Source organism: Equus quagga, chromosome 13 (assembly GCF_021613505.1).
Source record: "Equus quagga isolate Etosha38 chromosome 13, UCLA_HA_Equagga_1.0, whole genome shotgun sequence".
NCBI classification, from domain to species: Eukaryota; Metazoa; Chordata; class Mammalia; order Perissodactyla; family Equidae; genus Equus; species Equus quagga.
The window spans coordinates 37207648-37219917 of NC_060279.1; the positions used below are offsets into that span (position 1 = coordinate 37207648).

Below are 12270 nucleotides of genomic sequence, written 5' to 3' on the forward strand. Positions count from 1 at the left end.
GGGGGCTGGGGTGAGAGGAAAGATGGGTTGCTGAGTGTGCACACCTTTGAGAGCACACACACACACACCCTGCTCCGGGGCTCCCTTCTTAGGTTGCCCCCATGGAGTTCCCCCTGACCCAGATATGCCCCCAAGGTAAGTGTGAAGTTGGAGAATGTGGGTGGGAGGGGACATCAAGACCCTCGTCTCCCCTGCTCTCTTCCGTGCCTGAGCTCCCACTTCAGGGGTGAGGGGCCACACCCCAAGCCAGAGCTGCCAGGGTGTCCACCACCCCTTCTCTTTCTCTGGGGATCCAGGTCCACTCAGGCCTCAGGACCAAGGTGACAGGGGCTGCTGAGCGCTTCTTAGAGGGGCGAGAGGAGGGAAAAGGAGGATGAAGCGGGGTGGGAGGTAGAGGATCCTGGGCCAGAAGAGGGGCCCGCCCTGAAGAGATTGCCTCCTCTCCTAGATCGTGGGACTTCCGGGCCACCGGGAGGCCAGCTGAATTCCCAGCTCTCCTTCCTGGTGCCCAGTTTCCGTGACAAGCCCCTCTGCCGCCCCAGCCCCTTTGGGCCTCCTAGCTCCTTACTCCTCTGCCCTGAGAAATGCCCCCTGCTGTCCCTCCTGCCTTTCTCCTGCTCTCATGACCGTCCGTGTCCTCCGGGTCCCTGGTCAGAGGCATGCAGGGCCCCTCTGGGCCCCGGGGCCGGGTGAGAGAGGCAGTCCCTCACTGAGAAACCCCAGCTGTCCTCTTTATGCTAACAGGGAGTCGTGAAACCCCTGCCCCAACCTTCAGCACCTTCCAGCCCTTGAACTTGACCAGCAGGAGCTGCCAGGGCCTGGGCTCACTTCCGGGGCCCAGATTCCAGGCCCCGAAGGCAGAGGAAGCCCAGCCCAGCCCCAGGGCCCCGGCTGTCCATGCTGTGGTGAGTGGGAACCTGGGGGGTGCAACTCCCTCGTCTGCTCCCACCCTCCCAGGGATGAGGACTTGCAGAAGGACAGAGGCCAACAGGGAGAAAGCAAGAATGATCCGGGGCTGCCAACAGGGCTAAGGGCACAAAGGGAGGGAAAGGAGAGGAGGGTACCTCCTTCATTTGCTGAATTGCCAACTCACTCTGTCCCCGGAAGTTCTGGCTGAGTCCACAGGTGACCAGGGTACAGTGTATTGGGCCCCAGAAGCAGGCGTGTGCATCTCTGTCATTTGCCCAGTGCATCCACATCTCAGGCCTTCTCACCCACCCAGTCATCAGGAAATCCCCTCTCCGAACCAGCTCAGTCTCTCCTACTGTAGGATGAGCACTCCCTCCTTCTGGCCCCCGTGGTGACCTCCTACATCATCTCCCTTCATCCCTCAGGTCAGGAACGGACTTTCTGCCCATCTGGAAGGCCCTACCCCCATTTAAGCACAGTTTAACGGCTCACTGCTACCAGATTAAAGGCCCTCAGGACCCAGAAGGAAGTGGAAGGAAATTCCCTGGAAACCAAAACAGCGGGAGCTGAAGAAGGGCTTTAAGTTAGATCTTGGGAAGGACTTTCTGGACAATTATACCCTAAAATAGGCAACTGGGATGGGGGTGGGGAGCTTCCTCTCTGCACCCAGGAGGGGCTGGGTATGAGGATGAGAAGGCTCACTAATTGAACTCTAAGGTCCTCCTCCTTGAACTCTTCCCCTACCCAGGCCCTGGGGGCTTTCTCAAACCCAGAGAATGCTGGGAAGGCTGAGGAGGTGCCGAGGGAAGGAGGCCAGTCCCTGCAGGCCGAGATCCTGGCTTGGTTCCAGAAGACCCAGGCCCACTGGCTCCTGCAGCACGGGGCGGCCCCTGCCTGGTTCCACGGCTTCATCACCCGGAGGTGAGTCATAGAGGAGGAAACAGGCCCAAGAGGGGCAAGGGCAAGCCCTGGGTCCTGCAGCCAGCCAGGAGAAGATTGAGGCTACAAGTCTAGTCTGTGAGTCCTGCAGGTTCCCAGCCATTCACTAAGGCATCTCTCCTGGGGGAGATCATTGGAAAGGCTCTGGGCCAACCCTTCTGTGCCTCAGTATCCCTTCTCTAAGACTCAATTACCCTCCTGTCTCTAAGGCCTCTAGTCCCCATAGTTTTCCCGTCTGTCTCTCGGTCTCTCTCCCTCCATCTTAACCTTGGGCTCTCTCCAGCCCTCCCCTCTTTCTTCCCTCCCTTGCAGTTCCTCCCTCCTCCTCCTCTTCTCAGCATTGCTTCTCCTGTATCTCTCTGTTCGCCTCCTCTGTTCAGCTTGTGACTTCTGAAATCTAAAAGTCTATTACCGTCCCTGTTGCCACAGCCGAAGCGCGCACACACACGCCCTGCAGGCTGCCCTTCCAGGATGAGGCCAGGAGGAGGATGCAGGGCTGGGAGACATCCTGGGTGGGAACCCTGGCCCCTGTCCATGCCCAGTCCCTGCAGTGGGAGAGCAGTGTCCACATCCTCTCTCTCTCATCTCCCCTCTTCTCTAGCCACTTCAGCCAGCTTGGTTGGGGGTGGGGGTCCCCTAGAAAGCCAAGCAGACAGGGGGCAAGATTGGAAGAGTCAGAGCAGCGTTCTGTCTCTTTTCCATCACCCACAGGGAGGCAGAGAAGCTGCTGGAGACCAAGCCTGAGGGATGCTACTTGGTGCGGTTCAGCGAGAGTGCTGTGACCTTTGTACTGACTTACAGGTGAGAGGCGGGGCTTCGGGCTAATCCGAGGGACTGGACTTGGTGCCGACTGACTCGTGAGGGGCAGAACTTCATGCTGACCCCCCTCAGGAGCGGGGCTCTTTGCTCAGCCCCAGGGCTACTGAGGGTGGGAGACCCTGACGCTGGGCAGGTGGAGGTCATGCCTCATGCTGGTGGCTGGGGCCGCGAAGAGGGAGTCTGGCTGATCCCAACTGGCGCCCTCCAGGAGCCGGACTTGCTGCCGCCACTTCCTGCTGGCCCAGCTCGGGGATGGGCGCCACGTGGTGCTGGGCGAGGACAGCGCCCACGCTCGGCTGCAGGACCTGCTGTGGCACTACATGGCCTACCCGCTCAGCCCCTACGGGGAGACGCTCACCGAACCCCTCGCCCGCCAGGTACGTCCCCTCAGCCCTGACCCTCACCCTGACCCCAGGGACCCAGGCCAGCGCCCCTCCCCACGCAGAGCCCAGGCTGCAGGACCGCAGCACCAGACGCTTTCTCATCCCAATAGGTGACCCAGCCCTGCCTCCCTTGCCCACACATCTCTGTGTAAAGCCCTTCGAGAAAGATGCGTGCTGGGGGAGAGGTCCTCTAGAGACCAGCCCAGCGACACAGAGCTGCAAGGGGCTGGGAGTGGCCAGCTAGGCACATGGGCCATTTGTTTTTCAATCTGAGATATTTTCTGGGTACCTAGCATGTCCCAGGTACTGGCAGTCCCTGGAAATAGAGCCATGGACAAGACAGACGGGTCCCAAATTCACAAAGCTTACTTACCAGCAGCAAAGTCAAACAAATAAGAATCAAGTGTGAAGAGCGTGAAATGAGAGGGAATACAGAGTGGGTGCCACGTAGCTCACTTGGCAGGGAGCTGTATCAGGGAGTGCCTGCCGGAGGAAGCTCTGGCAGAGCTCAGGGGCCGCCATGTGCCAGGCATTGGTCTGCACATTGGGAAAATAGCAGTAAACAAAACCGACCAAACTTATCCCTGCCTTCACGGAGCTTACATTCTAGTGAGAGAAGACAGAGACAAAATGTAATACAGATAAGACACAGATAAGGCATTCTCTGTCCAGTGATGAGAAGCAAGTGCCAAGAAGAAAAACCAAGCAGTGACAGGATTGGGGCTGTTTTACACAGGGACGTCAGGGAAGGCTACTCTGGTAAGGGGACATTCGAATGGAGGCCTGAATGAAGTAAGGGAAGGAGCCATGCAGCTGACTAAAGGCAAAGCATCCTAGACAGAAGGAACAGCCAGTGCAAAGGCCCAGAGGTGGGAGGATGCTTGATGTGTTTGAAGAAGACAGAGCAGTGAGGAAGCTAGCATGAGTGGAGAGGCAGGAGGTGAGGGCAGAGAGGTGAAGGAAGGGGGCCCTGTAGACTCTTTTTCTTTTTTTAATTTTTTAAATTTTTTATTTTTTGGAGGAAGATTAGCCCTGAGTTAACATCCACTGCCAATCCTCCTCTTTTTGCTGAGGAAGACTGGCCCTGAGCTAACATCCGTGCCCATCTTCCTCTACTTTATATGTGGGCTGCCTACCACAGTGTGGCTTGACAAGTGGTACATAGGTGGGCACCTGGGATGCGAACCCTGGGCCACCGAAGTGGAACATATGAACTTAACCACTACACCACTGGGCCGGCCCCCTGGTAGACTCTTCTATAGATTTGGGATTTTATTGTGAGTGGCATGAGATGGCACTAGACAGTTACAAGCTGAGGAGTGACATGACCTGGCAAGTTTGGGGGAGAGGGGAGCAAGCGTGGCCAAATGGAGGCCGCTCGAATACTTCAGGTAAGATGATGGCAGCCTGGACCAGGGTGGTAGAGGCGGTGGAGGGGTCGGGAGGTGGAATGCGGGGACTGTTTTGAAGGTGGAGCTGACAGGGTTTTTGCACGATTGGATGAGGAGAGTGAAAAGGTGGAGTTGTCGTTGACTGAGATGAGGAAGGCTCTAGGGGGAGCCAGTCTGGGGGGTGGGAGGGCGGGGGGATCAGGACGTCAGGTTCCACAGGCACAGTCTGAGATATCCATTCAGTATCCCAATGAGGATGTTAGGTGGGCAGTTGGAATATGTAAGTCTGGAGTGTGGGACAGGTCTGGGCTGGAGATGAATATTTGGGAGTCATCAGCATGTCATTGATGGATTGATTCCAAAGCCTCCAGGGGGGTGAAATCTCCCACAGGAGTGAGTGTAGGGGGTCCACCCCGTGGCTGAGTGGTTAAGTTCGCACTCTGCTTCGGTGGCCCAGGGTTTCGCCAGTTCGCATCCTGGGTGTGGATATGGCACCTCTCATCAAGCCACGCTGAGGCAGCATCCCGCATGCCACAACTAGAAGGACCCATAACTAAAAATACACAACTATGTACCAGGGGGCTTTGGGGAGAAAAAGGAAAAATAAAATTTTTTAAAAATCTAAAAAAAAAGATTGAGTGTAGATGGAAAAGAAAGGAATACCATGTCTCCAGCAGTTAGAGTTTGCAGAAATGAGGGGGAACCTACAAAGAAAACTGAGAAGGAGCAGCCAGAGAGAGAGGAGAAAAACCAGAAGAGTGTGATGATCTGGAAACCAAGCAAAGAAAATGCATCCAGGAAGACTGAGTGCCAATGGGTCCAGAATTGACCATGGGATTAGCGAAGAGGAGGTCACTGGTGACCTGGGCAAGAACAGTTTCTTGGAGTTTGACTGGAGTCAATTCAAAGAAGTGTGCCCTGTGGAACTATGCTTATGGGCAACTCTTGGATGGAATTTTGTGAGAAATAGGCAGAGACTTGAAAATGCTCCAGCAGTGGGAACAGGGTGTAGGGAAGTCTGGAGGTGAGAGGAGCCAGCTGGAGCTGAGAGCTGTGACCGGGTCTCGAAGGGGTCTTATCATTCAAGTTCTCTGGAGTTTGGACTTTATCCTGGAGCAACAGGCAGCCGCTGAAGGATTGCTGGGGGAATTTCTGCAGGCTCACTCTGCCCCCTGGAATGGAGAATGGGTTAGCAGGGCAAGAGGATGCAGGGGGAGGAGTTAGACGGCTTGCACTGGGGTGGTGGCTGTGGGCACGGAGAGAAGTGTGCAGATATAAAGATAGGCAGTGCAAGGAGCAGACCTTGTGTTCCATTAGATGTGGGGCAGAAGGTAGGGAGGGAGGTGTCAAAGATGACTCCTAAGGTCAGGAGGGTGGAGGTGCTGACGTTTATTCATAAAGGGAATGCTGAAAGAGCAGGGGGTTGGAGCAGGGAAATAGAATTCTGATTTGGACCCCTGAAGCCTGCAGTGCCTGGAGACCTCCAGATGGAGACTGCACTTGGCGGATTGCAGAAGCACGAGAAAAGCCGTATGGCCTGAGCACACCAGAAGCAGTGGGCATGTGGGGAGCATCCATGAACCCAGGGCTAAATGCTGAACTAAAAGCATACGTAGACCATGGGAAGGAGCCTGCTCCTTGTAACGCTCATCTCCCCTGAGGCAGTCTCTCTGCCCCCAAAATATCTAGCTTATATTTGCATAAAGCACTCCTCTGGCACCTGCACAAATAAACACAGGCACAGCAGTCTTGGAGATCTATCCCTAGGCCTAAAATTTTTAGGCTAAAGACTTCTAATGGCTTGTTGCATTTTTACAACCACGGGCACAAATGGAGACTGGCCTGGCCCTGTGTTTCAGATGAAATTAAGTTTAATGCTAGATATGGCTTTTGATCAGAGCTACTTCCCTACCCCTTGGTCTCCTTGCCATCTCCATCCCCTCTTCTTCACCCAGGGAACTCAGCCTAGGCCAAATTTCTATGCCCCTCTCCCCTACATCCTCCCCATGGACCAGATTACTTTGTCCTCCTGGATCACCTGCCCACTCCACCTGCCATCCCTCCTGCACCAAGTCCCTGAGGCCTCCTTCTTTCCCGTCAGACTCCTGAACCCGCAGGACTTTCCCTAAGGACTGAAGAATCAGACTCTGGAAACAAAAGCCAGGACCCACACCCTCAGTATAGCCCAATCCTCAAAAAGGAGCAGACCGCAGCTTTCACGCAGAAAGACGGTCCCGGGGAGCCAAATGAGGTACTACTGGGCTGGAAAGGCCGAGGGAGGAGACAGGGCCTGAGGAAGGGGAGGAGCCCAGGATAAAAAGGAGGGAGAGGCCTGCGATAAGGGGCGGGGCAAGAGGGAGGGCGGGGCCTACAGGGGACAGAGGCTCGGGCTGGGACTTAGGCACCCGCTGTGACCTGGGCTCCATTTCTCTGACCCGCTCTCCTTCCCGGCCTCTGCTTTTCTCCTAGCCCTTCCAGCCGCCCAGGCCTAAACCTCGTGTCCCCGCTAAACCTCAGCTGCCCCCCGAAGTCTACACAAGCCCGGCTCCGCGACCCCGCCCGGCCCCGCCCCCCAAGCCCTCCAACCCCATCTACCAGGAGCCTGACGAGCCCATAGCCTTCTATGCCATGGGCCGGGGCAGCCCCGGGGAAGCCCCCAGCAACATCTATGCCGAGGTGGACGTGAACGTGGACGTGGAGGCGCCGGCAGTGGGGGAGGGCCCGCCGTCTCTCCTCCAGCACCTGGTCCTACGGAAGTGCCGGTCCAAGCCTGTCCCAGGAAGCCAGGTGAATGGGGGTGCAGGGAAAAGTTAGACCAAAAGAAGGACTTCCTGAAAGCTAGATCTGGGAGGGTGGAGAAGGTGTTCAGATTGGATGCCTGGTCTGGGTGAAGGTCAGAGGGTCTGAGCTGCTGGCAGCCCTTTTACGGGCCCAGAGATTGCTCCCTCTCCTCTCCCTGGAGTCATTGGGACCTGCCCCTCCTTTGTCAGGTCCCCACTCCCTCCCTCACAGAGAAAACAGAGGCCCCAGGCGGGGGCCCCTCAGCCTTCCCCGACCCGAGCCTGCATTTTGCTGTGTCCCTCTCACCCAGCGGTCCTCTTCAGACCCACCTGACATTGACCCCACGTTGTGCAGTGAATCGTGGCTCCTCCCATCCTCCCCTCCCCAGTCTGCATCTGGGCCTCTCCTGCTCTGGCTCCCTCCCCTCAGCCTTCATGGCCTTGCCGTCCTGAAGAGGAGGGTTTGGAGTCCCTTGTGTCATCTCAGATGAGCTCAGGGGAGAGGCACCTGCACACCCTCCCCCTCGTTCCACACACTCCCCCTCTCCCTCTTCCATCCCCTCACCTCCCATCTTCTCGCTGATCCATGATCCCTTCAAGTCCAAGTAGGTATCTCATGTCATGGACTGTGTTAGCCCCCCCAACCTCTGTTCCCCTCCTCAGGCCCTTCCCCACCCTCCCTCCCTGCTGGTGCCCCAGGCTCCCCCTCAGCCCTTGTGCCTGCTCACAGTCACCCACAGCCCTGCCACGTGCTGCCATCCTAGAGCTGATGTCCCCAGTCATGTCTCTATCCAAACCTCTCCAGGCTTCTGCTCAGCTCCCCAGCATCCCACAGCCTCTCGAACTCAACACAACCAACACTGCCCTCACCCTTCTCGCCCAGATTGTTCCCCACCATGTTTCCTATCTGGACTGGTAACTCTCCAGCCACCCAGCTATCGAAGCCAGAATCCTAGGGGTCCCTTGACATCTCCCCTTTCTTCACCCCTACTCCCCCACAAGCCAGATTCCTTCTGGGTTTCTTCCTAAATATACTTTTCCTTTCCGCACTTTCAGCCCCATCATCTCTCATCAGGACTTTTCCAAGAGCTTCTTAACTCGTCTCCTAACCACCAATCTTGCCACTTCTGATCTACCCCTAAGGAAGCCAGAATGGTCTTTCTAAAACAGCTGCCTGGTCCAGGATGCCCTCCATACTTGGGCAGTCCCATCTCCTAAGTGTTACCACCAGCTACTCCCGTCCTCCCAGAGCTATTCCCATTTCTCCAAACACACCAAGTGGTTTCACCCTCCTAGGGTTTGCACAGCCAGTCCCTCTACAGCGACTTCCCGCAAGCTCACCCTCCCACTGCCCGGCAACCTTTTAATCATCCTTCAAGACCAGCTTGCCCTTCTCCTCCTCTGGAAGGACTTCCCTGACCTGAGACACTGCATCCATTGTGTGCTTTATACATACCTGCCATGCAGGTAGTCACCTGGGTCACGTGTCTCCCCTTCCCCAGCAAAGTGTGAGCTCCCTGAGGGCAGGGGCTGGGACTGATTCATCTGTTTCCAGAGCACCTAGCACAGCGCCTGGCACAGAGAAGGTGCTCAGGAAATGTTGAATGAATGAATGAATGAGGGGGTTTAGACCTCCTCTCTGCAGGCCTCGAGGCTGCAGGTAGGCCTAAGAGGCACAGGGTAGATGATGTGACCTAGGACCGTCCTTCTCTCTGCAGAATCCAGGTGGCTGGCAACTGCATTCTGAGAACTCTATGGCAGGACACAGCCCTCCCGCACCCCACCAGCCCCAGCCCCGCTGGGGAAACACCCTCCCCAACAACCTTTCTAGACAGGTGCTTCAGGACAGAGGACAGACGTGGCTCCCCCTGGGGCCTCCACAGTAGTTGGTGAGTCTGAGCTGGGGGAGGATGCTTGGAACATCCTGTCCAGAGACCTTCACACACACCCAGCACCCTCTCAGGACACATGGATGGAACAACCAGGAGGTGATCAAAGCTAGAAAGGACCTCAGCCATCATCGATTGCAAAGATGGCAAAAAGATGTCACCTTGCATGCCAACTCCAATCCATTGGTCGTGGCTGCCTAAGGCGCTGCATTGGAAAGGACGTTAAGGTCATATCCAAACTCAGCAGAAAAGAGCATGATTGATTAGTGATGTCTGCCACGGGTGAGGGGGGAGGAGGAACAGTATCTCCTTTGTCCTTACTGATCCAGTCCAACTCCCTAGCTGTGGAGATAAGGAAACAAAGCCAGAGAGGGCTGGTGACCTGGCCAAGGTCAAGGCTTGGTGCTCTGTTTCCTTACCCCACATCCACTAACTCTTCTCCAAGGAAATATCAGAGATTTCCTCAGATGGGAAACCTGGCTGCTTTTCAGAGCTCCATCGCATGGGGACCTGGGTGCTGGTTCCCGTCCTCTGGATCCCAGCTTAGCCCTGTCCCCCTGACAGGTCTAGGCCCCCCACAAAGAAGCCTGGAGGTCGGACGAACAAATGTGGAGTCTGCTTCCTTGGAGGGATGCACCTGCTGGTTCCCTCCCAAGAGTCCCCAAGAATCCAATGGCTCAGTGCTTGGTGACCCTCTAAGGGAGCGGGCTGGGAGGGCCCTGCTACCTCCTGCTGCCCTGGTTTCTCCTCCTGGAGTCTAATTGCCTTGGCCCTCTGAGTCTTTGAGTCTGGGCCCTGGTCCAATGCTGCTGTTGTCTGAGGAATGGTTTGGCGAGAACAGATGTTAGAACTTGTTTGTTGATTCTTGTCTGGCTAATAAATCATCGCCAACCACCTCCCCCCACAGGGATCCAAGCCCTCCAGGCTCCTTCTGTCTGTCTCTGACTCTCTTTCTCTCATATTGTGGAAGGCAAGTGGTTGAACTGCCATTGCAGTGAGGAGAGAGGGGTCTGCGGGTTGAGAGACACCTCGGCAAGGGTCACAGATCTGTGGGCTGGGGGCTGGGAGACACCAAGGCAAGGGACACAGACCTCTATCTGCAAAGTGTCCCTTCCCTGGCTGGGCTGGGCCGGGCTGGGCAGGGAGCCAGGGGTGCCAGGAAAGAAAGAGGGGCAGGGAGGGGAATGGCTGAGGGGTAGCCCCTGCCCCTCCTTCCCCAACCCCCCCTGCCAAGCACAGGACTGGGAAGGGAGTGGGCACTGTTAGCCTGTATGTGAGCCCCTTGGAGGCTGGGGAGCCCCCCTGCAGTGCCCCCAAGACTCTCTTGTGTCTTCCTGGTCTTTGCGTCCATCAGGACCCCGTCCCTCTCCTGAGGCTTCCTCCCTCCCCTCTGCCCAGACCCACTTCAGGGCCAGCCTCCTGCCCCCATTCAAAGCTCCACTCTGGGCTTCAGCTGCCTGGAAGAATCTGCCCTGGGTCTCATTTTTGTCTCAGACTGGGGGCTCTCTGAGCCAGGGTTGTGTCTGCTCCTGGATCACCCTCAGGGCTCAGAGCAGGGTTTGTCCCCTGAAGCCGCTCAGGCCTGGGTACCCCTATGATCCCATCTGTGCGACCTGTTCTTACACTCTACATTGCTACGAGTTCAGTCAAGGCAATCAGAGCCCGTCAGTGTCCCTCTTCCTGCCAAGGGGGCCCTGTACCTGCCTGAGGCACAGAAATCCCCCAAACCCTTCCCTGAAACGGGGTTCCCTAGGCCCGGGTGCTGCCACCACCACACCACTCCCTGCCTAGCACAGGCGCCAGCTGCAGTGACTGGCTTCCCCTCCTTTCTGCTCCAGTGCTAATCAGCTTAAGGAGAAATATGGTTGCTGAGTCAACAGAGTTGGGGTTCCACTTTCTTCTGTCTGTAGGTCTAAACTGCCTCCTGAGCAAGGGGAGAGACAGGGAGGGAGCTGGAAGGGAGGGGAGGGGAGGAGAACAGATGGCTTTGCCGAAATCAGCAGGAGGCTGAAAATGCAAGAAAGTCTCAGGTTAGACTCAGGGAGTCAGCTCGTGGCTGATTCCTTGTGGCAGGGGGAGGAGGCAGGAAAAGGAGAGGCTTACAGTATAGCAAGAGCTGGAGATCAGTCAGAAAACAAGAGAGGATTTCCTTAGACTTTGGGATATAACAGGATGGGCAGGTAGGGGGAGAGGCGGAGCCAGACCCAGTGCCCCGCCCCCTCCCTCTCCAGCTCCCGGCCGCCTGGGGTGGAGTCGCCAAAGGGGTGGTGGGAGAATCCAGATGATGGCGTCATGGAGAGCCCAGGTTCCTGTTGTAGTCCTGTGCTAACTAGCAGCACAGCCTTTGGCAGGGAAATCTTTTCTCTGAACCGCTGTTCGCCACTTGTCTTTGAAGTGGAGATAACGTCTCATTTGCACACAGGGCTGCTGCACTGATCAGATGAGACCATCAAATGAAGGGCTTGGCAGAGCAGGACTACTGGGCCTAGAAGGGACTTGAGACCCTTCGTGACTGTTTGGTTCAACCAAATAGGAAACTGAGGTCTAGAGATGGGAGGTGACAGGGAGCTGGAGGCAGTCCGGCTCAGATCTCGTCATCCCAACTCAGTGCTCCCCTTTTACCATGGGGCCCCTGCCAGGCAAAAGGATAACGTCCCATCCTCCCGAGGGCTCCAGCTGCAGACCCAGCCCTGAAAGCTCCGTGGGGGAGCCTCCCTTGCCCTCCCCCCCAGCACGGGCACCCAGCACCATCCTGCTGCCTTCACTCCCAAGCTGAGTCCTGGGGCTGGGCTGAGACCTCAGGAGGAGGCTGATGAACTTGTACAGGAAAGGAGCTGGGGCAATTGCGGGTTGCTCCTCGCCAGCCAGAGACCACTCGTGCCAGGAGGGGGAGGGCATTTCCCAGCCGTCTCAATCTTCCGTGGTCATTCCATCCCGCCTCCTGCCTCCTCCAGGCAGGCCTTTCTCTGGCTCAGCCCACTCTTAGATCTGAGAGTACAGGCTCCCACCCCCAGCCCCAGATCCCCTTCAGAGCCTGTACAAGGCCTTGCTGAGTGGAGGGGTCCAACTTGTCCCTCCATTTCCAGCCCCTTCAGCACCACAGCTGACCCTGATGGCTCTCTGTATTTTTCCTGCTCCTGCCTCCCCTTAAGCTGCCCCT

General features: G+C 56.7%; 1 protein-coding gene across 4 annotated transcripts in view; it reads left to right on the forward strand.

Annotated features, from left to right (window-relative positions):
• The window catches only part of SH2D2A (SH2 domain containing 2A), a 16260-nt gene continuing 3990 nt past the window's right edge, over positions 1-12270 (forward strand). For 2 of the 4 annotated variants that reach the window (XR_006891566.1, XM_046682386.1), the window contains exons 1-8: positions 1-135; positions 745-905; positions 1658-1830; positions 2560-2649; positions 2876-3044; positions 6543-6692; positions 6911-7228; positions 8940-9110. Coding sequence is in view for 3 of the 4 variants with exons in the window: in XM_046682386.1 (XP_046538342.1) it covers positions 102-135; positions 745-905; positions 1658-1830; positions 2560-2649; positions 2876-3044; positions 6543-6692; positions 6911-7228; positions 8940-9107 (1263 nt within the window). In the remaining variant the exon portion in view is untranslated. Of the gene's footprint in view, positions 136-744; positions 906-1657; positions 1831-2559; positions 2650-2875; positions 3045-6542; positions 6693-6910; positions 7229-8939; positions 10854-12270 lie in introns of those variants that run through there. The other 2 variants (XM_046682387.1, XM_046682385.1) reach the window with 2 other exon arrangements.